This window comes from Monodelphis domestica, chromosome 8, assembly GCF_027887165.1.
Source record: "Monodelphis domestica isolate mMonDom1 chromosome 8, mMonDom1.pri, whole genome shotgun sequence".
Lineage (NCBI taxonomy): Eukaryota > Metazoa > Chordata > Mammalia > Didelphimorphia > Didelphidae > Monodelphis > Monodelphis domestica.
In genome coordinates this window covers 33,033,399-33,061,373 of record NC_077234.1, presented here as the reverse complement: position 1 = coordinate 33,061,373, position 27,975 = coordinate 33,033,399, and the positions used below count along the sequence as shown (strand labels likewise).

At 39.0% G+C, this 27,975-nt stretch overlaps 1 protein-coding gene across 3 annotated transcripts in view; it reads left to right on the top strand.

The window, feature by feature from the left end:
- The window catches only part of SLC2A2 (solute carrier family 2 member 2), a 36,029-nt gene extending 8,320 nt beyond the window's left edge, over positions 1–27,709 (top strand). For all 3 annotated transcript variants that reach the window (XM_056808050.1, XM_001363314.3, XM_056808051.1), the window contains 8 exons: positions 3,479–3,603; positions 8,361–8,476; positions 9,518–9,680; positions 11,498–11,685; positions 14,184–14,288; positions 25,125–25,226; positions 25,770–25,973; positions 26,080–27,709. In XM_056808050.1, coding sequence (XP_056664028.1) covers positions 3,479–3,603; positions 8,361–8,476; positions 9,518–9,680; positions 11,498–11,685; positions 14,184–14,288; positions 25,125–25,226; positions 25,770–25,973; positions 26,080–26,283 — 1,207 coding nt within the window. In that variant the 3' untranslated portion in view covers positions 26,284–27,709. The remainder of the gene's footprint in view (positions 1–3,478; positions 3,604–8,360; positions 8,477–9,517; positions 9,681–11,497; positions 11,686–14,183; positions 14,289–25,124; positions 25,227–25,769; positions 25,974–26,079) is intronic.
- Positions 27,710–27,975: the final 266 nt, after the last annotated feature.

Sequence of the window (27,975 nt, the reverse complement as noted above, 5' to 3'; positions counted from 1 at the left end):
CCTGTGTTCACATCCGGTTTCAAACACTTCCTAGCTGTGTGACCTTGGACAAGTCACTTAGCCCTCATTGCCAAGCCCTAACTGTTCTTCTGCCTTGGAACCAATACACAGATTTTAAGATGGGGTAAGGGCTTTAAAAAAAATGAAACTAGTTCCCCTGAGTCCCCATCACAAAAAGTATCCCACATAATAATTCCACATCTTTACTTAGAGATTTATGGTTCTCAAAGCACATAATAAAACATCCCCAACAGGCAGTTAGTTACCAGTATTTTCACCCCTAATATACAGATAAAGAAACTGGAGATTAGGGAGGTTAAAAGATTTGCATAGGGTCATACAGATAGAAATCAGAGAAGCCTGTCTTCTGAAATCAAGTCCAGTGATTCTCTCCCACACCACACTGCCCCTTTGACCATATTGACCAGTTTATGTTACCGCAGAAGAGTAGAACAATTTTTCCATTTCTCAAATCATTTCTCCTTTGGATCCTTGACTGTCACATGAGGGATGAAGGGTTTGGAGTAGGTGATCTCTAAGATCCTTTCCAACTCTAAATCCTACTTTTCTGATGGTATTTCTTGGCAGAGAGAACATACCTCTTAGTCTACTGTATCCTGTAGACTTTGACTCATTCATTTGGGGATGTGCCATCTAAAACTGTTTTCCTTTCTCTTACTTCATAAGGAAGCAAACTCTGGATTTTTCAAGAAAAGACAATTTACCTCTTTGCAGAATTCTTTATTTTTAAATCAGAAGAATAGGTCTAATGGTGACAAGATGTTTAGCTATTTAGGCTTTTTTAAAACCTGCTATAAATTATAAGGCTTTCCTGTCTGGCATCTTAAAAATGATGACAGTTTCTTCCTTTCGTGCCTGAGCTTGTTGTCATTTAGCACAATGAGGCTCTTAGCAGTTTTAAGGAAATAATCACCTTCAGTGTCAAAATTCCTTGCCTTGATTAAAGGATAACATCTCAAATTATATTTCTTCATTTTGTAGGATGGGCTATGCTATAATATAAAGAGGCAAAACAGTCCTTTTATCATGGATATTTGATCCAGTTTTAGGTTGGAATCCTTAAAACAAAGATTTTTTCAATTGGTCTACCACATTTGTCCTAATTATTCTAATCAAGTAGTTGATTAAACTAATTCGCCTGAAAGATCTTAGTGTTTTTTAAACATCTTAATCCCCCAAAGGTCAGACATAAACTTTTTAGCATCTCTGTTTCATCGTTTAATACAGACTGGCCACCATGGCCCAAAGTCTAGAATGTCTAATGGCAACTTCCAACAACTGGAGCCTCATCAAATGTATTCATTGCCTGATAGAATGTGAGAGGACCAAAAGACTTCAGAGATTATCTGGTCCAATTACCTCAATGAGCTTAGAGGCTAGACCTCCAGACAAAGATGCAGGAGTAAAATATCTTTCCCAAAAGGAGCGTCTTCTGTGATACATTGAGGGAGACTCTCAGTAGTTCACTGGTGAAGTTGTATACGTTGCAGTAGGTTTAGACCTCAGAGGTCCCTTCCAACTTCAACTTGCAGATTCTCTTTTTCTCGTGTATTTGTTGCATAAAAGACTCTTTGCCTGGTTGTCTTCCTTCTCTGGAGACATGCAAAAGACATCGGTGATATTTAAGAGCATTTTATAGCTTCTGATTGATAAGGCTATTATTCTAAAGGCTGTTTATTTCTGAATTATCATGCTTTTATTTTGAATAAATGGCCACTAAGTGAACAATGATGCTTAGATGATGTCAATGTTCCAAAGGGCTTAGCCTCCCCCCAGGCACAGGAAACTGAGTCACAGACGATATAGCCTGATTTCAAAATCAAGTTAAATAAACACTAATTAAGAACATACTATATGCAAGATACCATGTTATCTCAAGGAGAGACAAATATGAAAAACAGTCTGGTCTCTGCTCTTGAGGAGCATATAGCCCTGCCAGTTATGCTCTTTCTATGAAAATTTCAAGCTATTTGAACAATAAAACACATTTGCTCGTGTTAAGGGATGATTTCACTTAGAGCAAAGGCTCTTAACTTCTTTGCATGTCATGAAGAAATCTAGTGATGCCTGTGGACTGCTCAGAATGTTTTAAAGCATAAAATAAAATATAGGATTATAGAGGAAACCAATCATATTGAAATAGCAGTTAGCAAAATATTTTTAAGGAACAAATTCATGAATCCCTTGAAATCTCTTTATGTATGCTAGTTTCAAAGTCCCTGATTTAGAGGGAGGATTCTATTTAGAGAAATATGAACATGTAAGTACAATAATGTATCTTCCTCAAGAATCATCTATTTTCAGGGGCAGCTGGGTGGCTTAGAGGATTGATAGCCAGGCCTAGAGACAGGAGGATCTGGGTTCAAATCTGACCTCAGACACTTCCTAGCTGTATGACCTTGGACCTTCATTGCCTAGCCCTTACCACTCTTCTGCCTTGGCATCAATTCACAGTATTAAGATGGAAAGTTTAAAAAAGAATCTTCTCTTTTCAATTACTCCTAAATCAAATCCTGACCATCTTTGAGACCACAGAAGAAAACATCTTTCTAACCTGCCTAGAATCTTTTATTAAGAGTTGAAAGCCTTTTGGGGTGTAGAATGCACCCAGCTCCCAATTCTTCAGGATTTCAAGGGAGTTTGGCATCAAAAGCCCTCGTAAGCAACTTCTGCTCTTTAGTCTTTATTTTTCTCCAGTGGGATAAAATTGCCTGATTATCATTTCTCAGGAGAAGGGGTCCAGTTGTCCTTCCAGTTCCTCTGTTCCCTCTTCCCTCTGCACCTAAGTTTAAAAAGAATACGTGATCTGACACTCTGGCCTGAGTGAAAGGCCCATTACTGTCATTTTCCCCATCTGTAGCCTCCCTGCTGACCAGTTTTTTAATCATTCCTCCCCTGGACCCCTCAAATCTGTTAGAAGCAGCTAGAATTTAATTAACTTACAACAAATAGTTGCCTAGCAACCATCACTAAAACCTAATTGGATACCTCTGCTCTCTCTAGAAGAATGTTTTCTGTTAGAAACATAGAGTGAGGCGAAAACAAGAACTTATCTCAGGGCTTTGCTCAGTAGGATAATTTTTTTAAGAGCTATATGAGGATTCCTTTGACCCAGTCAAACCAGGCACATCCAGAAGCTTCGTTTGGAGCCCCCACATCTTTCTGGAAAAATGTGAACCCTCTCTTTGTATTTCCATTTTTCCATCTGGACAGATGTTACCTCTATCCACACAGCCTAAAATTGCAACAAATATATTGTTAATCCTCCAGCAGTTTCACTAAAGATCGGTAAAGTAAAAACTGAGGCTAAGAAGTTCTCCTTTAGCCCCTGAAGTCCAGCTCAAATCAGGAGATGGGAAAGTAGAAATTGTTGAAAGCCATTAAAAGAAAAAATTTAGTATTTTTGTTTTAGTGCTGAACTTAAGACTTCTGCACATTTTGTTTTAATTAATTCTAGAATTAAAGGAATGCTGGCTGCAAACAGTCTCTCACTGATTGGAGCTGTCTTGATGGCAATAGCTAAATTTGGACCATCTCACATTCTTATCATCTCAGGTAGATTCATCTCAGGACTGTATTGTGGTAAGTTGCTTCTAGTGTTTTTGTTGGAATAGCCTTAAAGAAAGAAACCAACCCTTACCTTGTGTCGGATTAGAAGCTGGGCAAGGGCGTGAGAATCACTGCTGGACAGGCAGCTTCTTAGAAGCAATTTTTTTTAATTTCCTGAGTCAACAGATCAGCCAAGACCAGGCAGAGGGCACATTTGCTCAATCAGTGAGAAAAATAAATGAGCCCCATCTTCAATCTCTAAGTTCTGTACAGCGAGGAAGCTCTGGTTCTCCCAACCTGCCGCTGAAGAGGTTTTGTTTTGCTTTTTAATTCATTTACTGTGTTCCATGACCGCAAACTACAGCTTCCTTTTGGAACACTAATGTCTATGGAACCCCCTCCCCATCTGTCTTTGGTCTTCATTCCTATTTAGGGAGAAAATGAGGAGATACTCTTGGTAGAGAGTGACGAGTTAGAAAAATGGAATCAAAAATGTTGAGTAGTGTTTTAACCTACAGAATAGAGAAAGCTATTTGAGATTTCCCATTACCAGGCGAATTCAGCAAAAGCCTGAAATGCTCATGAGCTGGAACTAAATTATAAAGCTCTCCCTCACTTCACCCTGGGTAAACATGAGAGCATTGTAAGCAAGAGTTTATCAAAAAGATATCTACAGAGAAATAGCAAAGTGCATGTCGTTGACCCTGCCAGAGTTTCTAGTTTATATTGTGAGTCTTTAGAGTTGAAGGACAAATCTCAGAATGGGTGCTACAGTACAGAGAGGTCCCGATAAGGATGAATAATAGCACCCTGAAGTGGTCCCGTGGATTTGAGTTCACACCGTTCAAAGTCATAATTAGGCAAATAGGGTCCTCAATTCCAGACCAATGGAAACGTACAGGGTGAATCTGAATAATGTGACCACTTCAAGAGATTCACTATTTTCAGTGATCATAAATTCACACCAAATAGTCTAAATCCATAATTATAGATTCACCAATAAAATTTTCTCATCTCAAAAAGTCTATTTCCCCACATACTTGCTTATTCTTTGATTAAGAATTATTGTTATTGTTGTAGTTCATCTTGACTGGAGAGCCACGTCTGACTCTTCATGACCCCATTTGGGGTTTTCTTGGCAGAGATACTGGCGCGGTTGGCCATTTCCTTCTCCAGCTCATTTTTTAGATGAGGAAACTGAGGCAAACAAGGTTAAGTGACTCACCCAGAGTCACCCAGCTAGTAAGTGTCTGAGGCTGGATTTGATTTCAGGAAGAGGAGTTTGACTCCAGGCTCAGCACCCAAGGCACTATAGTGTCACCTAGGTCATCCTGATCAAGAACTCTCCTCACTAAAAATTCTAAATTCAATATGTATTTATAGTATATCATATTTTATCATAACATCATATTAGGAAGTCAGAGCATGCTGTGAGGCAAAATAACATCATATTATATGTGACATTATATTACATCGTGTTGTTTTACACTGTTATATTTTTATGTGATAGCACATGTCATTTTATACTGTGATATATTTATATTAATGACATTATATCAGCATCACATTATGTCATATGACAATATTATTACTACATACGCATTTCATAGGTGCCTGATACTGGACTGGGTACTGGGGATACAAAGAGAAGTGAACCAGTACCTGTCCTTAAGGAGCTTTCAGTCTACCAGTGGAGATCCTGTCTATACAAATAAGCCAAACATATACATAAAATGTCATTGGGGGAGGTTCCAGTAGCTGGAGGGCTAAGGTAAGAGCATGTGTAGATGATGGAGCCTAAATGGAGTGTTAAAGACAATCTGTCATTGTAAGAGGCAGACTAAGGAGTGAGTGCATTCCAGGCAAGGGGACGGCTTCCTACAAAGAATGAAATGTAGGTACATGTGGGGAATAGCAAAAGAGCCAGTATGGCTGGACCTAGAGCATATGAAGAAAAAGTCTATAAACCGAGTCTTGCAAGATCAGTTGGAGCCAGGTTGTGAATGGACTTAAATGCCAAAGAGGGAAATCTGTACTTCATCCTAGAGATAATGAGGAGTCACTGGAATGTGTTGAGCCTGAGACAACATGGTCAGACCTGTAGCTTGGAAAGATAGTGGCTGCTAGGTGGAGGATAGATGTGAGAGCAGAGAAACGAAGTGAGGAGACAATCCATCAGTTATTTCCGTTTGCTTGGTGGGGAAGATAATGAGTTCAGTTGTGAGAGGTGATAAGGGCTTGAACTGAAGTGATGGCCAAATGAGGGGAGAGACATTATAGGTGAGAGGCATTGTAGAGGTAGAATCAACAAAAAGGATGAGAATGGATAAAAGGCCATTGATAACCTGAGAGAGAACAATTTCACTCAAGTGGTTACAATGGTTGGAGGAGAGTGATGGAGAGGAAATGGAAACACCAATTGTAGACAGCTATTTTTCCTGGGAGGTGAAAGGAAGGCTAAATAGAAGACATTAGACTAAAGGAATGGAAGGATCAAGTGAAGATGTGAATTTTTTCAGATGAACAAGGTCTGGACATGTTTGTAAATGGCAAAGAGTCAATAGATAAAGAATGATCCCACATTTTCCTATCAGTTGTTACTGGGTTGACATTTCAAATTCTTTAGATACCTGGTCTGTCCCATGGGCAGTTAATATTGATTTAGAAGAGGAGAAAAAAAGAGTCCTCTTTTCAAATGATGATCTTTCAGAAAGCCTAATATCAAAGAAGACAGAAAGAGGGAAGAAATTATTGAAAGAAAGAAATGTTTTAGCTACCAATCAAGTCAAAATGAATACTCCCCAAAATATTCAGGCTGGAGCCAACAGGTTTTATATGTCAAAACTTATACTCCCCAAAATATTCACATTAGAGTTAAAGAGCATTATATGTCACCAATCAGGTCAAAACTGATACTCCCTCAAATTTTCAGGCTAGAGATAAATTTTATATAATACCTTAACAGTTATTCAGATATGCAAGGGATTAAGACATCATCTAGTCTATCCCCCAGCCTCCAAGTTGGATCAATACTCAGGAAGATGGTTGCCAACTATTATCAGAAGATTATTGAGTGAGGGGCAGCTGGGTAGCTCAGTGGATTGAGAGCCAGACCTAGAGACGGGAGATCCTACGTTCAAATCTGACCTCAGATACTTCCCAGCTATGTGACCCTGGGCAAGTCACTTAACCCCCATTGTTTAGCCCATACCACTCTTCTGCCATTGAACCAATACACAGTATTGATTCCAATATGGAAGGTGAGGGTTAAAAAAAAAGATTATTATGTGATAAGAGAATGAAAAAAATGACATGATCTCAAATCTAGAAACTTTGCTCTTTCTTCACTCTTTGTCTAATAACTTTTTTCTTGTGTAAATTGGAGGGCTGGCATGAAGAAAGGATTAGAAAGCCATGTCTTCATAGACCCTGAGATGAACAGAACTATATAGCTCTTGGACATCTGTGGATACAGTGATCAAAAAGAGAAAGGAATTTAAGGAGTGTAGAGAGCTTGCATATTATGAATAGAGCATATGTAGTTATATGCCATGCAACACAAGTGAACAAGAGGGAGGATCCTTCCTTTACAAGAAAGGATCACCTACATATTGCCTCTGCTTCCTCATCAAACACTAATTTCTCACTCCTTTCAATCTGGCTCCCAACTCCACTGCTCCACTGAAACTGTTCTCTATAACACCACCAACAGTCCTCCCAGTGCTAAATTCAATGGTCTTTTTTCTCAGTTCTCATTTTCTGTGACCTCCCTGGACTTTGTGACCCTGTTGACCATTCCCACCCCCAGGGATATTTGCCGCTCCCCTAGATCTGTGACACTGAGATTCTTTGGTTCTCCTCTTGTTTGACCACTCTATGTCATTCTCCATCTACCTTGTGGCCTTCTAGAATGAATGTCCTCCAAGGCTCTGTCCTTCACTTTGTTCTTTTCTCTCTACTTTTTCTCTTAACAGTTATATGCTACTCCAGGTAAATTCTCATCTCTAGATGATGACTGTCAAGTCCCTTTCATCTTTATCCTGAGCTCCAGTCCCATGTCCCTAAAGGACGACTGGATAATTCCCCTTATCCTTCTAGCACCTCAAATTAAACATGCCCAAAATTGAACTCATTATCTTCACCACTAAACCTGTCTCTCATCCACATTTCCTTGTTTGTATTGGCAGCATTGCCATCTTCCTGGAAACCCATTTTCAAAGCCCCATTCATCTTTTATTCTTCTTTCTTCCTCATGGCCAAAGACTCATCTTCCTGAGTTCAAATCTGGCCACAAACATTTACTAGCTGTAGAACCCTGTGCAAGTCATTTAACTCTGTTTTCCTCATTTTCCTTATCTATCAAATGAGCCGGAGAAGGAAATACAAACTACTCCAGCATCTCAGCCAAGAAAACTTCAAATGGAGTCATGAAGAGTCAAGACATAACTGAATCGACTGAGTGACAGTACTATGTGTCAGGCACAGTGCTAATTGCCAGAAAATAAAATGGGATCTTGGGGGGTTTGAAACACACAAAAATAAAATAATGTTATTGATTTGTCCCCAACAGGTATTTCTTAAATGCCCCAAGTTCATGACAGAATCCTGGGACTATCTCCTACTGAGGCTATCTCTTACTAAGGGCTGTAATTCCTGATATAGTTAGATATTACTCACATGTCTAGACACTGAGCAGTGTTGTCACAGTGGATCTCTAAGCTTTTGTTTCATTCACCATTGTTTGGCCAAACTGTGTTCGATGTGTTCAATTGTCTTCTTGTTTCATTCAGGTCTGGTGTCGGGACTGGTTCCAATGTATGTTGGTGAAATCTCTCCCACATCTCTCCGAGGTGCTCTGGGAACCTTACACCAGTTGGCCATCGTCACAGGGATTCTTGTCAGTCAGGTAAAGAACAATAGCATGTGACCAAAATAATCGTGATTATTCTGGTGAAGACAAAGAGGTTCTGGACATGAGGGGGCAACTACTGAGTAGATCTGAGAGATTGCTCAACTTTATTTTCCTCTAGCTTACTTACAGTGGTATTTTTCCATACTTTAAAATGTGGAAATATATATATCTTTAACATATTTTGTTTCATCTGATACTTTGATGAAGTAGTACACTTAGGAGAATCCTCAATCAACAAATAAAAAATAATAAACTGAGACAGAAAGGTAAAATGAATTGCATGATGTCATCTCTCGACTAATTGGTGCTATGAGCAGTCAGAACAAGAGGGCTGGTCTCCTCTCTCCTTGCCTATTTTCATTACACTGTGAGAGTGATGCCTGAAGAGTCAGTGGGGAGAGTAGGCTTGGAGTCTGAGGACCCCTCTTCAAATACAGGCTCTGCCACTTACCCCCACTCCATGAAATATTGGGCTAACACCTGTACCTTTCTGGACATCACTTTCCTTAATCAGTAAAATGAAGGCGATAGACTAGATGGCTTCTAAGGTCCCTCCTAGCTCTAAAACTGTACGCAGGAAGCCAATATCCAGCTCTCTCCAGCACCAAAAAGGACCAGTTCTGAGAGGTGGAAGGCACCATTTTTGTCTGTGCCCATGGGCATTTGACTGGCAGGGTATGTCCATTCCCAATGCCATCTGCCTTACCCCTAGTATTTTCAGTTCCAATTTTACTCCTCTTTTTCGCCATTGTCCATTTGGAGTTCAGTTAGCTTAAAGAAATCATTAAGGAAATAGAAGGGCTGGGTCCAAGGATAAAGGGCTTCTGGGTCCTCAACAACACAAAGATTCCACCATTCTTCCCACCTTAATTTTCACCTACCAGCTGTGCTCAGAGCAGGCAGATTAGTAAAATGGTTCCACTTCGTGTGGGTTGAGAGACGACAAGCATACAACTTGCCAATATAGCAAGTGGTTATGAGTCAATGGCCTCAGTCTGTTGCCTAAGAAACATGAGGTGGGTCTATCTTTTTCAGGTCATTGGACTTGACTTCATCCTGGGCAATGATGACATGTGGCCTGTTCTGCTTGGCTTATCTGGTGCGCCCGCTGTCCTTCAGTGCCTGTTACTGTTCTTCTGTCCAGAGAGCCCCAGATACCTTTACATTAAGCTGGGAGAAGAGAGCAAAGCCAAAACGAGTAAGACCCTCAACTATTCAGTTATTCTCCTAAATGAGCTTTTCTGTGTTTTCATTTTGGAAAATCATCTGTAAGCACAACATTGCTTTACAATACTAGCCAAGGACCCCCTCCAGATGAAGGCAAGCAGCTAACTGTGCTCCCAGGGGGAAGACACCGCCGATGCAATGAAAATGGGATTGGGGAATGTGGTTCTTCATCTGCAAATAGTCACGAGCCACAATTAGAACAAACCAAGATAATTCCAGATATATAAGCTAAGTTTTTGTTATCTGAGGCTACTTCTCAAATGACAGGATTACAAATTTAGAACTGGAAAGGACCTTAGAAGTCTTCTAGTCCAAACCCCTAATTTTGCTGATGAGGAAACTGAGGCCAAAAAGAGTGAGTTGCCCAAGGTAGGAAGGGGGAGTTTATTATTTCATTCATGACAATTCTAATTCTGGGATCATGACATGCCAGGCAATATAGCTCAAAAACCTGATGGAAAGGCAGAGGTTGGGTTTTCACAATCTTGTTTAGTATAGATTCTAAAGGCTCTAAACCTGTTAGCTTACTGGGTTTGGGCAGAGAACTGATGACATTGAAAGTTACCATTTATTCAAACCCTGTATGAGCTAGTTATATTCATGTAGAGGAAAAACTGCTCTGTAACCACCAGCTTTACCCTCTAGCCTGGGCCAAAAATTTTATTAAGAACTCTATAGCAAAATGCTTAATATATATTCAAGGTAGCTGGGTGGCTCAATGGATAGAGTACTGAGTCTTGGATCAGGAAGACCTGAGTTCAAATTTGACCTTAGACACTCACTAGCTGTGTGATCCCAAGCAAGTCACTTTCATTTAATTGTTTGCCTTAATCCACTGGAGAAGGAAATGGTGAACCACTCCAGTATCCTTGACAAGAACACCCTATGGTTAGCCATGCTCCATGCAAGTCACAAAAAAGCTGAATATGACTAAACAAGGGACAACAAATCAAACATAGAGTGGTAGCATTTCACAGTGGTCGGTCAGGGAGTCCACCTGGGAATCAGGAACACCTTGGTTCAAGTCTGGCTTCTGACACATAATGGCTATGTGGCATGGAGCAAGTCACTTAATAGCTCTCATCTGTAAAATGGGAATAATAATGTACTTATTTCCCGAAGTTGTTATGAGCATCAAAACAGATTCCACATATACATGGATCAAAACAGATTTTATACATGTAGATACACATGTATATATTCAAGTGTTACCTAAGGGCTAGTTATTATAATTATTTGTCATGAGTCAGTTACCCCCAGAAAGGCATGGCATAGGTGAGGGAGTCAGTCTGTGGGTTAGGTACAGCTGGCTTCCAGCCTGGCCTCTGATCCATACTGGCCCTGGTCATTTAAGCTCCATTCCCCTTGACACCTGGCAATCTAAGATTATAAATGGCGGAGTAAGTAAGTATTGATTTGCATTGACAGAGGGAATCTTGCAGTTGTGAGTGCATGATCCTAATGAAATCCAGGGTCCAAGCTCAAAGCCAACAGGAGACCTCTGAAGTTCAGCTCTTTTGGATCTGCTGTAAAATGAGGTCAGACCCAGTCTCTAAGGTTCCTGAGACCCTCATGGTTCTAGGACAGAGACCAGGGAGCTGTTTTCCTTGATAGGAAATGTTCTACTTTTTCTAAAGTTCTAGGCATAGTTTAACAAATGGAAAAAAATTCCCTTAAAATGTCTCAGTAAGAGTATCAAACATTATGATTCTTCCATAAGCATAATTAAAATAATGGGCAAGTGACAACTGGTGAAAGAGGTAAGTAACATGATCTCTTGTGCAACAGATTTGAAAAGGCTCAGAGGAGACTGTGACCCCACTAAGGACATCACAGAGATGAAAAAAGAAAAAGAAGAGGCCTCGAGTGAGAAGAAAGTCTCCATGATTCAGCTTTTCACCATGGCCAGCTATCGACAGCCCATTCTGGTAGCACTGATGCTGCATATGGCTCAGCAATTTTCTGGAATCAATGGAGTGAGTTCCTAATGATTTTTCCCACAAACCACATTTCCTTAGGTAATCAGATAAAATGGTATTTACCTGCTGATGTGACAAAGAAGAATCAAGGTAAATGGAGAGAAAGGGGGGAAAACATCTTAAGAAAAAAGCTATGAAAGAAAGAGTAGCTGTCATAAAAAGAGAACGATTGGTAAACGTTGGCTCCAAATGTCTCCCAAAGAAGAATGCAAAATTCTTTCAGATCATCCCTAGAAGTGGGGATAGGGATGCCCATTCCACATTCCAATGACAAAAATCATTTTTCTAGTTAGAAAGTAAAAAGAGCCTAACAAAGGCTCATGTTCCATCTGTGACTATAGAAATTGGTCCAATAAAAAAGAAAGACCTTGTCCAAGAATGAGAAAATATGTTCAATAATAATAGGTTTCTCTCCCTAAGGTATATCAAATTTGGAAAATTCCGGATCCTTGATGTGGGGGTCCTTTAGCTGCTTTGGTGACTAAAGGATACATTCATGGGAAAGAGCGAGATAACCATCAGATGGTGATGAAATACATAAATATATACGTACACAAACACATGTGGGTGTATGCATATCTATACATATATATGCAAAGTACAGATATATGTTTATATACATGTCTATATATATTTATATATGGACAGTTTTGAAAATCATGTGTAGATATATTATGTAGAAAATGGTATGAAATGAAGATTTATGGATTCACATAGAATCCTCTTTTTGGGTCCCACATGCTCTTTTGGGGGCATGTAAGATCAGAATTAAATTTCTTTCAAAACACAGTTTTATATTAGATATAGAATACATTGCTATATTTAAAGAGGGATCGATATATAAAATCAAGTGATAAACATTGCCATCATCCACTTCCTAATTTACCTTCACACTTCATCCTTTGGCTGTATGGCACCATTTTGACCTTCCTTCTTCCCTCTAATCATCATTTGAAGCTGATTTCACCTATCCAGAAATGTTCAAATATAGCCCACAGGGAGATTTACCCAGGCTCCTTCCCCTAAGAGGTCCTACATTGCTCTGAGAGTTGTCCTGACTGTAGAGAATGGTGAGAAAAATAGGACAAGTTATATTGGAAATGGAAAGGCTAAATTGTAATATAATTTTTAAGCCTATCAGAAGGCGGCTTCTTTAATTGCAATGAGAGTAGAACAAAGTCATTAGACTGAATTCTAGCTGAGGAGGTTCACATTAAACAACGAGGATGGACTTTTCAATAAAATTAGTCAAACACTAAGGGAATTGTGGTATCTAATGAAGATTATTTTATGACATCTGCCTAGGTACAGGAGGAGGGAGACTAATTATGAGCTCACTTCTAACGGTCCCCAAATGGTTCCATGATTCTACAAAGTATTTTGAAACTTCACCAGATGGGTCCATGATGTGATATGAGTGGGCCATTCTTCCATTGTCCAAGTTTGTTGTGATTTCTGTTCATGTCCTCCTTTAAGCTACTCCAGTGTGCTCAGCCTTCCCGGACCTCTTTTAACCTTTTGTGAGTACAAGACCAAGACTCAAGGTGTCCATGTTCAAAGCCTTCTTCCATTTCTTTAACGTTTTGTGGAAGCCACAGCAGGCTCTAAAATATCATCTTCTGCTTTTCTTTTTTAAACCTTCTCTGGGGACCAGAGAAGGACTCAAGATGTCCATTTATGTGCCCCATTCTCAATTTCAGGTAACTAGGTGGCACAGTGAACAGAGTGTTGAGCCTGAAGCCAGGAAGACTCATCTTCCTAAGTGAAATCTGGCCTCAGACACTTCCTAGCTCTGTGACCTTGGGCAAGTCACTTAATCCTATTTGCCACAGTTTCCTCATCTGTAAAATGATCTAGATAAAGAAATGGCAAACTGCTCCAATACCTTTGCCAGGAAAATCCCTAATGAGGTCACAGTTAGACACAACTGAAACAACTGAATAATGTTCTCACTCTGTGACATGCCCATCTCCTTTTGCAATCCTGTATTTTCCTGAATAATATTTCTTTTTTTAATCCATACCTTTTATCTTTGACTCAATACTGTGTATAGGTTCCAAGGCAATAAGAGTTAAGTGACTTGCCCAGGATCACACAGCTAGGAAGTTTCTGAGGGTAGATTAGAACCCAGATCTCTTGTCTCTCAGCCTGGCTCTGAATCCTCTGAGCCATCCAGCTACCCCCTGGATAACATATATGTCTTTTCTGAAAATCATGATATTTTTCAGCCTATTTACCACCACTGTGTTCTCCCAGTTGCCCTTTGAATCACCCACAATTTTGATTCTTTGGAGATTGATTCCCATGATTCCATGATATAGCATTGTTGAAAGAATATTGACATAGAAAAACTGGTGGAAACATGAAACGATTCTCAAATTTAAAAATATTCCTTTGTAGTCAAGTCAGGACCATTGCCCACATCCTAAATGATTAAAGGAGTCCCCCAAGCATCTTGGAGTTAATAAAATTGGGTATTTTCATTTTCCCCTCAGATCTTTTATTATTCCACCAGTATTTTCTACACAGCTGGAGTGGGACAACCAGTTTATGCAACAATTGGAGTTGGAGTCGTGAACACGATCTTCACAATTATCTCTGTAAGTAAATACCCCTCGATAAATAAATAAATAGTATTGATAAGTGACCTTTTTTTCTTTTTTCCAGGAAAATAATGTCAGTGACTTTGCTCAGGTGCCAGGGGTACAGTAGAAGCAAAGGGATCGTGCAAATGTATTCTCGTCTTTGAGTAAACTCATCTCCCCCCACCCTGGTCGAATGCAGACATTGTTAATCAAGGGTCTGTAATTCTAATTATCTGTGTGAAAACTTTTTGATCAATCCAGGGTTGGGAATGTCATGAGCCTCTTTGGCACGCTAAGGATGGACGAATCGTACTCGAGAGGTCCCTCCCAGTTCTAATGCTCTTTAAGAATGTCTGTAAATCAGATATTGCTTTTCCAGAGGTTTGGTTTAAATTAAAATACAAGCAATACTGCTGTAGCTCTTATCAGGGAATAACAGTCGTGGAAAACAGCCAGAGGACCCATTTAACCAGGTTCACTGCTGTCGACGTAGAATATGTTTCTTGAATGGGAAAGATATTAGAATTTGCAGAGGGGCTTCACCATTAAGAAGTATGTAGAGCAATGAAGATTGGGCAGGCAAGGAAAGAGCAACACCTTCCCCTACCACAACTCCACTGCCCTGGCCAGTTCCAACCCCATTGACCAGCCTGCAACTGGCTTTAATGTAATACTACCATGAATCCAATGAGAAATACATGGCCTTTTTAATCACATGGCAAGGTAGAGAAGACAAAGAAGACACAGTACTAAGAGATGCATCTCTAACCATAATACAAATTAATTCTAGGAAGAACTTGATCAACTCAATGGACAGCTTCCACTTGGGCAATTGCTAGGTACAAGAGAGACATAATATATAATGCAGAGAAGATCAGCCTCTGTCTCAGGAAGACCTGGTTCAAGTCTTGCTTTGGATCTGTCTGGAATATATAGATTTTGGCAAATCACATCTACTTTCAAGGCCTTAGATAATTAGCTCTCTAATACTAAGCAGTTGTCCATCTTTATTGATAAAGGAAGTTTCATAATCAGGGAAGGAGCTCAATACACCGATGAAATCTCAGGTCTGGAGCCCCAAAAAGTATTAAGTGCAATAAATTTATGTTCATCTGGAGGAATGTATGGAAAAAGGAAGACAGACAGACAGACAGACAGACAGACAGACAGGGACAGAGGTAGGAAGATCAATTAGGAGGTTATTACAACAGTCCAAAACAGAGGTTATAAGAGCCTGAGGTAGGTGGCAGGTTTTTTAGTGAAGAGAAGAAGGCTATAAGAGATGTTGAGGACATGCAGCTGATAAGACAACTTGGCAACTGATTGGATATGTGAGATAAAAGAGAATGAGCCATTGAAGATACTTCTAATGTGAACCCTGGGTGACAGGAAGGATGGGGCACCCTTAATACAAATAAGGATCAAATGAAAGGGTCAAATGTAGTGGGGAAAATAGTCCCATTTTGAATAAACTGAGTTAGAAAAAATGATGGTATATCTACGTAGAGCTGTCCATCCCACAGCTGCTGATGGTAGCCTGGAGTTTAAGAGAGAGGTTAGGGTGTTGAGTGCTTCCCTGATAACCTGAAAAGAGTGATGTTCCTTCTCTGAAATACTTAGCCATTTAGTAAATAAAAAGTAAGTACTTAAAGAGTACAGATAATAATCGCTAGCATTTATATGGCACTTTAAAGGTTTACAAAGCATATTACATGCTAACTCATTTGATCCCTACCACAATCCTATAAGTTAGGCACTATTATAGTTGCCATATTACAGATGAGGAAACTAAGATGCAGAGAATTTACCTGATTTGCTTGCTCAGAGTTACAAGTCACTGCTATCTAAGGTAGGATTCAAACCCATGTCTTCCTAACTTTTAAGTCCCATACTAATGTTCTGGCCCACCTAGTGTGTTTATGGAGGATAGTAGAGGAAGAAGTTTACTGGTCAAGGAAAATTAATAGAAAACATGGAACCTAAGTTGGTCCTTGAAGGGTGGATGCAAATTTTAGTAGGATATGGGATTCCAAGTTAGGAAAATAATATGAGCAAAGATGTAGAGTCAGAAATGACCATGTTCCGTTTAGAAGATAGCTAGATTGGCAAAACCAAAGCTTCATTTTCTCTCAGAAATGAGATAAGGTTAGAAAGGTAGGTTGGTGCCAGGTTGTAGAAAGCTGTAAATGCCTTTGGACTTTCTCTTTAGGTAATGAGGAACCACTAAAGTTGGGAGGAGGGAAGGTTTCTTGACCCTGATGAAAGCATTCTTTTAAGAAAATGGAGTGGGGGGGGGAGGCTGGAGTCGGAAAAACCAGATGTTGTAGTTTTCCAGATGTGAGACAATGAGGTTCTGCACAAGTGGGAATGGAAAAGAGGGATAGCCTGGGAGAGAGATTATGAAGAAAATATAGAACTTGGTGATGAATTGGTTATGGTGAACAAGAGGAAGGGGTTAGATAATTGCTAACATACTCAAAGTAGCTTGCTTACTCATAGACTGTGATTAATGGCCCATTTGAAACAATGCTTAGATATTAGACTCCCAAAATGAAGATTAAACTGATTCCCTTGAGGTTCTTATTTCATGATGTTGATCTTATTAATTAAGCTTGTTCACATCAGGAAAAAAAGTCTTAATTCTTGAATCCTATCAGGACTGGGAGAAAGATGAGACACTAAAGGACATAGGATGATGGTACAGAAACTCATCTGATCCAATTTATTTAAAGAAAAACAACTGTTGAAGTCAATGAACATCTGGATATTTTAATCTACAGGAGACTACATAATTGGTTTGCCTAAAATTTTCGCTTTCACCTGGTCATTTGGGGACATTTTGAAGACATAGACTTAAATGAGGCCAAATTCAGTCAAGCAAAACATTTATGAAGTATCTGGTAGTCACAGGGAGAAGGGAATTCAAAACTATTTGAAACACAGTTTTTGCCCTCAGGAAGACTATAATCCAATCAGAGTGAAAGGAATATTGTGTGATAAAGTGGCAACCCAAGAAGAATAAATGGATTGCTTTGCAATAAGGATCCATTTAAGAATCAAGTTTGTAGTAGATCCAGGCAACAGGATAGTGAAATTTTCTCTAACACTTTTCATCAGAACATGAGTAGAAGTAGAGAAGGTGGGTGGGCACTGTTGGCAACACAGAGTCAGGCTTTGGAGATGGTACAAGAGGGTAATGTCTTCAAAGATGGAAGCCAGCCTAGAGTTGAAAGAGTTAACTATAGGGTGAAATTTTTGAGGAAAGTGAGAGGAGAATAAGGGTTCATAAACTGGAAAAACTAAGAGATGTGGAAGGATTGGAGACGCTAGTGATGGTGAAGAATAGAGTTAGGAATGAGGTGGACAAAGAGATGGAAGGACAGGAGGCTATGATTAAAGAGAGGAATTTCATTTCACAAATATGAAGATAATATATGAGAAATGGTAAGATTTAAGATGTGTCCAAGCCAGTGTGTGGTTTAATCATGTATCAAATTAGAAAGAAACTCAGAAGACATTTAGCCTATAATTTTCATCTTGCAGAAAAGAAAATTAAGATAGAGAAGGCAGGCAGTAGATATTAGCAGCAGGAATGGAATTCAAGTCCATGACTCCAAAGCTATCAATATAGCCTCCAAGAATTCCTGGTACAATGAGGTATCAGAGTAAGTCTTTAGTGGAAGTATTAAATAGGGATAGAAATTGGTATAAAAAATCAGAGTTGACTTAAGAACCCTATTCAAACAGGATCAACCATGGCTGGTGATGACAAATGATATCCATCTCCTGCCAGAGAGGTGCAGAATATCTTTTGGAGGGGGGACATGCACAATTCAGGAAGTTACTATTCTTTATTAATTTTATTAATTACATAGGTTTTAATTCTTTCACACACACACACACACACACACCACCCAGGATAGGAGAAATGGGAGGGAAAGTAGATTAGAAAAAATAAATCATTATTTATTCATTATTCATTAGAAAAAAATCAAATTAAATGTAAAGAAACCCAGAATTCATTACAGCCCAAAAATATTTGCTGGGCTTTCAAGGCAGTCTCAATAACTACCTAAGGATCCCGAGTCTAAAGTGATTATATCTCTGAGCTTGCTCTTTGATGACAAAGTCGACTTTTCCATGTCCTGTCCCTTACATGCTCTGCCTCTGGGTAGCTGTCCAGCCCTGCTTCAAGCAGACACTCAACCTCAACTTGACATGAACTTTAGAGTTTATTTTAAAAATAGAGAGCACTGTTAGAATATAGTAATTGTTATTTTTCAGAACGAAAGAAGTTGTTACCAAGCAACCAGAGTAAGGAAACAATTTCATTTCATTTTATGCCATAGTGTTACAATAGCAACAACATTGAAAATTATTTTTAAAATAATCATAACGCCAGAGTGATATTAGGATACTGGAAAGATTCTACCAATACTTTTATTCTTTTCTACAAATTTATTCCCCTTAGTGATTATAGGTAAACTATTATCACATCTATCTGATGAATCTGTCTATCCCAGCACTTAGCCTATAGTCTACGAATTTGTCTTTTTATTTTTTTTTTAAAACCCTTACCTTCAGTCTTGGAGTCAATACTGCGTATTGGCTCCAAGGCAGAAGAGTGGCAAGGGCTAGGCAATGGGGGTCAAGTGACTTGCCCAGGGTCACACAGCTGGGAAGTGTCTGAAGGGAACTTATCTTTTTAAATACATTGATAGCTATATTTCAATATCCAAAATGGCTTCCTTCACAATATTATCAGTTTTTTTTTAATTTTATGCACTTTAAAACATTATTCTGAGGAGGTCCATAGGCTTCACCAGATCACTATATTATAAGAGTATAATAAAGATTGACATCTGCTCTAAATTCAGACATGAAGTTTCCATGACATACAAGAGATGAGCCTTTATGTGTTGAGTTGGTATATCCCGAATCCAGTAACTCTCCTAGAGCACAATTGAGAGCTTCTGAACATGGAGTCTGTGGACTTGTAGGAGCCTTGGATAGATTCTGGGGATTGGATTTTTAAAAATATTTTAATAAATATAATTAGTTTTCTATGTAACCCTACATATTTAATTTTATGCATTTTAAAACATCATTCAGAGAAAAGATCCATAGGCTTCCCCATACTGAGTGTCAAAGGGCAATCAGTGTGCCTATATGTACATCCATACTATTTTGTGTATCCATGATCCACAAAAAAGCTAACAACCCCTGCCCTCTCGCTATTTATTTCAGTATGGTTGGCTTCCCCAAAGGTTAAGGAGGTCACTCAATGGGCTTAGTCTTAGAAAAACCATGCAAGGGATTTCCCTTCTGCTGCTCACTGACCCTCACAATGGGGACCCCCAACACCTGGCAGGAAATGAATCCATTCAACAAACACTAGGCTCCGCCAATTGCACTCTTTCAAGATCATCTTTAAAGTAAAAGCTTCAATTAGGCACATGCCCAGAAGAGTAGCTGACAAGGTTGCCAATTAGCATTCCCTAAATTCCATCCTTTCAGAGAAAGAGTTCATCAGGAGAGGCGGCTAGCACACTCGCTGCCCTAGTTAAGTTCTGATCCATGGATCAGGTGAAGAACGCCCATGTTCCAGCACTCATCATTTGACATTTTAACTCAACAGCAGGGGATGGGAGGGAGAAAAGCCAGTGCATGTTTAATGCCAGTATTGAAGATCTGTGCTCTAGACAAAGTCCTGGGGATTTATGTCATTGAGCTAATGTATAAATCAGAGTCAATGGAAACTTCACTAGTTTTTAACACAAGCTTAGAACTCGTAACAAATCAACCAGGAAAAGTCTAAAATTTACAGCGCCTAAACTTTGTTTATCAATTCAACCGAACAAAATGTCGGAGGCAGTTGGCATGAAGGAGAAAGGTCTTGGCTGTGCAAATCAATTTAATTCAGTTTGTGATCCATTTAACTTGGGCTTTCAACAAATATTTGAAGTTCTACTGTGTGCAGGGCATTGTTGGAATCATAATGGATAACTCCTGCTTTCAAAGAGCTTTAAATCCAATAGAAGAAGGGAGAAGCTAGGTGGCTCAATAGATAGAAGGCCAGGCCTGGAGATGGGAGGTCCAGGGTTCAAATCTAGTCTTAGGTACTTCCTAGCTCTTCTGTCCTAGAACTAACACTTAGTATCAGTTTTAAGATGAAAAATAAGGGTTTTAAAAATAAAAAATAATCCAATAGAGGAGATGATATATGTAGAGATAAGAGAAATACACAGTAGAGTGGGAACAAACAATGAGAAAAGTACAAAATACTATTTTTTATTTAAATCTTAAAATCAATACTGTGTATTGGTTCCAAGGCAGAAGAGTGGTCAGGGCTAGGCAATAGGGGTTAAGTGACTTGCCCAGGGTCACACAGCTGGGAAGTGTCTGAGGCCAGATTTGAACCTAAGACCTCCTTTCTAGGTCTGGCTCTCAATCCACTGAGCCAACCAGCTGCCCCCTCAAAATACTATTGAGAATGAAAGATTTCCACTGAGGATGGTGATCAGGACTTCATGAAAGAAACGGTATTTGAGGTAAATATTGAAGGAAAGTTAGAACTTCTACAGATAGACCTGGATAGTGGGGTAAGAAAATGTGTTCCAGGCAGAGATCAAACAAAGGCACAAAAACAAGGTGCACAGTGTATTTGGGCAACAACATGCAGTCCAGGTTGAATGAATGATGGGAACATGTTTCAGAGAGGAGAACCTTAATATTGATGATAGGAAAAGAGGCCAGAAGGACCTGAAATTGAGGGGCTAAGAAATCTGGAATTTGTTCAGTAAACATTTGGGAGCCATTCAAAGTTTTCTGAATTGGGAAATTAATTGGTACAATATGAAATGAATTAGAGAAAAGAAAATGTAAGGTGAACAAGCAGGAAACTATGGTGAGAACTCAGGAAGAATATAGTGATAGCCTGAAGTAAGGTCATGGAAATGGAGATGGAGATGAGGAAATGCATGGGAGAGATTTTGCCAGGGTAAAATTGACAGAACTTAGTCATTGATTGGTCATGGGGATGGAGGGTAGAAAGGGAAGGAGCTGAAGGAAATATCAAGACATTGTGCCAGGAGAATAATATTACTATTAAAAGAAAAAAAGGAAGTCAGGAAATTATCAAGAATAGGGCAAAATGATCTTTTTGGATTGGAATAGATTTGGAGCAATGGGGGATTCTCTGAGTAGATATATCCACAAGGCAAACAAAAATGAAAGTCAGAAGCATAGAAGAGAAGTATGGCTTCCAATACTTTTTTTTCTTTTTTGCCCCCCAGAAACCCCTCCAACCCCCCACTTTATAGCAGATGGCCTTAGGCCATCAATGATTTCCTCTGCCAGGCATCCTTCATCTCCTTGCCACTGGCTTCTTTCCATTTGCTCATTAGCATGCCTAAGTCTCCCAAAGGTTTTATAAAAGCCTCCCTTTGAACCTTCTTGTTTGTCCATCTGTGGCCCCATATATTTTCGGTCAAACTTCTTAAAAGATATATAATTATATTTAAAATGAATAATTTTTATTATATTAAATTTAAAAGTTTCTGCATAAACAAAACCAATGTTAGCCAAAATTAGAAGGGAATCAACAATTGGGGGGTTATAACAAAAACATCTGACAGATGTCTAACTTCTCAAATTTATAAGGAACTAAGTCAATTATACAAAAAAAAAATCAAGCCATTCTTCAATTGACAAATGGTCAAGTGATATAAATAGGCAGTTTTCAAATAATGAAATAAAAATGATCAATAAATACATGAAAAAGTGTTCTAAATCTCTCACAGTTAAAGAAATGAAGATCAAAACAACACTGAGGTACCACCTCACACTTACCAGATTGGCCAGTATGACAGTAAAAGAAAATAATAAATGTTGGCAGGGATGTGGCAAAATTGGGACACTAATGCATTGCTGGTGGAGTTGTGAATTAATCCAGCCATTCTGGAAGGCAATTTGGAATTATACAACAAAGGGCTTTAAAAGAATGCATACCCTTTGATCCAGAAATACCACTGCTAGGTTTATACCCCAAAGAGATAATGAAAAATACTTGTAAAAATATTAATAGCTGCACTCTTTGTGGCAGCAAAAAATTGGAAAATGAGGGGATGCCCTTCAATTTGGGAATGGCTGAACAAATTGTGGTATATGATGGTGATGGAATACTATTGTGCTGTAAGGACTGATGATCTGGAGGCTTTCCATATGAACTGGGAGAACCTCAATGAACTGATGCAAAGTGAAAGAAGCAGAACCAGAAGAGCATTGTACACAGAGAGTAAAACAGTGGGAAAATGCAATGTAATAGACATTGCTACTAGTAGCAATGCAACAAGCCAGAACACTCCTAAAGGACTTATTTAAAAGAATGTTATCCACATTGAGAGAAAGAACTGTGGGAATAGAAATGCAAAAGCAAAACATATGACATCATTTACCACACGTATATATGGGGATGTGATTTGGGGACTAGACTAGAATAATATAGAAATAGGTATCAAGTGACAACATTTGTACAACCCAGTGGAATTGCTTGTCAGCTCTGGGAGTGAGGAGGGAAAGAAAATAAATCATGGAAACATGGAAAAATATTCTAAAAAAGTAATAAATAAAATTTTAAAAAGATAGAAAGCTACAGATATAGATACATATGCACAATACTCAATTTCCATACTCAATTTTTCCTTGACTCCTTACTATATGGCTTTTTCCATAATCCTTTACTAAAACTGCTCTCTCATAAGTTACCAAATTACCTGTTAATCAGGGAAATTCATTTCTTTTTTTTTTTTCAGTTCTCATTCTCCTTAACTGCTCATCATTTATCACTGTAGACTACTTCTCCCTCCTGCTGGGTCTTGTCTTCTCCCTTAGGTTCAAAAACACATTGTCCCATTTCTCCTCCTAACCCTCTAATCACTCCTATATTTTCTTTGCTAGTTCGTCCCTCTTCCCAATCTCTTCAGGAAGATGTTTACAAGAATACGTTTTGGTCCTTTTCTTTCTAAACACTTTCCTTTGACAATCATTTGCATTCTTATACATTTAACCTCTATAACTATGTAAATAACTCCCAAATATTAATTCAGGAGAAACCTTAGAGGTCATTTAGTTTAACCCCCTCATTTTATACATAAGGAAACAAATTCAGTGAGAACAGAAAGAGCCCAGAATTTGGACTTAAAAATCCACTTACCTCTCCACTATCCCGTGGATTCTCTTTTCTGAACTCCAGGCCCTTATCACCAAGATTCATCATCATTTAGATGGCCCACCAGAACTTCCAACTTAACTGGTGCAAAACTCTTTTTGTTTTCATCTTTCCCCTAAACTTGCCTCTATTTATCAATTCAGTATATTTGTCTATGGTGCCACCACTCTTTCCCATGTTCCAATCCTTTACTGTGATATTTCCTGCTCTCTCACCTCTCACCTCTGATATTCAGTCATCAAGTCTTTTTGAATTATCCTCCCCCAGTTGTCTTAGGTCTCTTCCCTTTCCTACTTCCACCCTAGGGGAGGTCTTTATTATTTATTTATTTATTATTCTTGATCTGTTGCAATGGTTTCCCTATAAATCTTGACCTTACTCTCAGCCCCTTTTTCTCCTTTCAAACCATTGCCCAAATCTTATTTCTTATGCATGGTTATGGTTGTGTTATTCTTTTGTTTAAAATCCTCAATGGCTCCCTAAAGCCTACTAAAGCTCACATTCCTTTCCCTGGCATTTAAGATGTTCCATATTCTGCTGCCATTTTCCATCTTCAACATGTATTTCTCTGCTACACATTCTACAAGCTAGACATAATGAACTATTCTGTTTTCTCCCCTCTCCCCACTGAAACACGGATCTTCTCTGATTCTCCCTGGTTCTCTCCTTTCCATGTCTTTGCTAGTATTGCTCCTTCCCTTTCCTTCCCTCTACAGATATTGAATTCCTGCTACCCTTTAAAAATCCCACTCAAATGCCATAAAGTGATGCCAGGTGCCTTTGCCTTGCCTCTCTACTCTTCAGTAATCTTACTCTCTTTGGGGAAAAAAAGCACTAGATCAAGAGTCAGAAGCTCTAGATTCAAATCCTAAGTCTACTAGTTTGCAAACCACCCCTTCTACTAGGCTTCTCCTCTTGTAATAAGAGGGTTAGGCTAGATGATCTCTAAAGATTCCTCTAGCTCTCTATCAGATGACCCTATTGATTCACATAGCATTTTTTAGTGGTTCTCTAAAGCACTTCTCATAGAATAGTGTGTGTTATAGTTACCTGGGCTTGGGTCTCATCCCTCTACTAGATCTTAAATTCCATGAGACTAGGGAATAGGTCTTATATAAATGTGGTATCTTCTCAAAAGCCTTGCACACAAAGTAGGCATTGATTAAATGTTTGTAGAAGAAATTAATAAATAATGTATATATCTAGAGACTTCGTCCAGGGCGGTAACCATTGACGCTGAGGGAGCAACTGAGATCATCAAAGGAAAGATCATAGAGCGGAAAGGAAAAGAGAACTCCAGGGAATGCCTTAATTTAGAGAGGAAGAGGAAGAAGAGAATTTCAGTGAAAGAGGCATTGAAGTGCCAGCCATTCAGAGAAGTAGAAATTTAGTATGTATTGAGAACTTCTGTTCCTAGACAAATTCTTTTATTTCTCTTCATCTAAGTTTCCCTATCTATGAAATGAAATATTGTCTTCCCCCTACCCACCTTAAACCATTAAATGAATCTATAGACATTAAAGCTCTTTGGAAGCAAAAACACGACACAAGGGCAAGTTCACCTCATATACAGCAGCCTTTCCATTTAAAAAAATTCTAATTTTTTTTTTTAACTTTCCCAGGTCTTCCTTGTGGAGAGAGCAGGGCGACGTTCCCTATTCCTGGTGGGCTTGTCAGGGATGCTTGTATGTGCCGTTGCCATGACAGTGGGGCTCGTATTGTTGGTGAGTTTGGGGTTGGTCAAGGTTTTTTCTTTAGTCACACATACTTGCTCAATGTGGCATATTATTCTTTAAAAATATGATGTCGCCTTTGAGAACAAAGGCAGGAGGAAATATCAAAGAGAATAATTGATTTGGAAGAGAGCTTAATTTCTTCATTAAGTTGGATGAGTAAATATTGTCTATGTCTGTAAATTACAGTCATGAAAAAGAGGGGGTCATGGAAATGGGTACTTTCAAGAAGTGAGATCAGCTTAGCTCTGGGCCAGGCATCCTACCTGCTCATCACACCAGGTCAAAGCCTTCCAGGGCCTTCTTGCCCAGAACATGCCTGGGATGACGACTCTCCTCCCAGGAAGTACTGTGGAAAGTCTTATGACGAAACACAAAGCGTTGAGACGTGGTTCCAAAGAGAGAATCTCCCATTTGGTGGGAGATAAAACAACTTTGAAGGGAGATGGGCGAGAGGCCTTGGAGTTACCCCTTGGCTACGTTTAGATTTTCAGAAGACCTCAACCGGTAAAATTTTCATCCGCTTTCTTTCAGCATCAGTTTAGCTGGATGAGTTACGTGAGCATGACAGCCATCTTTCTCTTTGTGAGCTTCTTTGAAATTGGGCCTGGGCCCATCCCCTGGTTCATGGTGGCTGAATTTTTCAGCCAAGGACCACGGCCTGCCGCTATTGCCATGGCTGCTTTCTGCAACTGGACCTGCAATTTCATTGTGGCCTTGAGTTTCCAGTACATTGCGGTAAGAGGCTTGACACTGTCCAAGTTTGCTGACTGCATCAACCCCAGAGGAAGCAGGTCTCAATAGCTTACTCATTGTGTTTCTCTCTGTTCTTCTCCCACTGTAGGATTTTTGTGGGCCTTATGTCTTTGCCCTCTTTGCTGTGATACTCCTAGGTTTTACTCTGTTTACATTTTTTAAAGTTCCAGAAACCAAAGGCAAGTCTTTTGAAGAAATTGCTGCAGAATTCCGGAAGATGAGGGGGGGTTCCTTTACAGGACCCAAAACCGCTGTTGAACTGGAATACCTTGGAGCCAAGGAGAATGCATAAAAAGGATCCCCAGGCACCAAGACATGAAAGCACAATTTATTTTGCATGTGGCTCTTCTAAAGAACTCAGTCCTAAAGAATTATTTTATTTTTTTAGGAAATATAAAAAAAAATTCCCAAGAGGGATTTCAGCTGCTTCAATTTTCAGGACTCTGATGGTGCATATTAGGGTGGCAGGCTCTGGGTTCTAATATTCCTCCCCCTATCTAATGTTCTCTTCCCGTGTTGTCTTCAAGCTGGAGAATACACAAGATATATTTCCTCTTAACAAATTATTAATTCTTTAGGAACATCCCAAAGCATCACCAAATATCTAAAGGCACAGCTATTATATATGTATTTTGGATGTGTTTAAATTGAAATGTCCCCATCCATAGTTCTTTATAAACCTAATTTTACATTTTATATTTTTATGTACATTTTTCCAGTACTGATGTGTATATTTAAACATGCTTTTTTTGGAGGAAAAAAGTCTATTTTCTTATTTGTAGAGTTAGAAAAGCAAATCCATCTTTAAGCATTCAGCTTAGGTTTTAGATTCCTTATTAAAGGGAAAAAATGTTTTGCTAAATAGATATTGAAAAAGGTTTCTTTTTTGACCAATGTCAGAAGCAACTTGTGTTACCGTCTTACAAATTATACCAATTAAAAAGGGGAGACTTTCCTAGAAACAACCTTTTAAAAATAAGTTTTAGTTTGTCAACTTGCTTTAGACTTGTGGGCTTTAGTTTTCTGAACCACATTAGAGAGCCCATCAGAAACATGTCTACACAGGAAGTTAAAGGCCAGGGAAGAACAGAGTAAAAGAAACAGTGTCAATTTAGCAGTATTCATGGAAAAAAAGAGCATTTCCACTTAATGGTTTTTCTGTGATTGTGGCTAGCTATGTCTGCCTAACAGCAAAAGATCTGATCTGTTCATCAGTTCTGTGAAGAGGAGGAGGGGAGTGGAGAAGAATCATCCATTTGACAACTTCAGTGTCACAGAAACTAGAATGAAGGGAGTAGCCATGCTGACAATATTGTGGATCCTTGGAGTATTTAGGCAATCCACCAGCGTAATTACATGCCAAGCACTGTGCCAAGCTCTGGGGATAAAAAGAAAGGTGCGGTAGTCCCTGGAGCAGCCTGAATTCTACTGGGGGAGACTAATGGAAAATATCTAGGTCAATGCAAAATACATACCAAGTAGATGGAAGGTAATCTAGGAAGAGAAGGTACTAGCGCCTGGAGGAATCAGGAAAGCCTTCCTTCAGAGGTTGGTTTTGAGCAGGATCTTGAGGAAAGCAAAGGAAAAACAGAAACTAAACAAGTGATTTAAGTCTTTGCTTTTCAGAGAATGGTTTTTGTACCTTACTAAAACAGTGCGCAGATGTACAATGTGTCCATTTTAACCTATGATGTTTTAAGTAAAAATGTTTGTGAAAATGTGTGAACTGTCTACTGATTAAAGCTGAATCTCCATAAGTCACAGCATAGACTGAAATCTGAAGGGATTTAACATTTCATGTTCATTTCAGCCTTGATTAAATAGTTCAGTTTCACTAAACATAACTAATGATCAAAAATACTAACTCACAAGGCTGCTGTCAGTTAAATTTTGGAACCAAATTCAATTCATTCATCAGACTTACTGATTTCCTTTTATGACCATGGCACTATGATAGGCAGTGAGAGTTATTTAGAGATCAAGA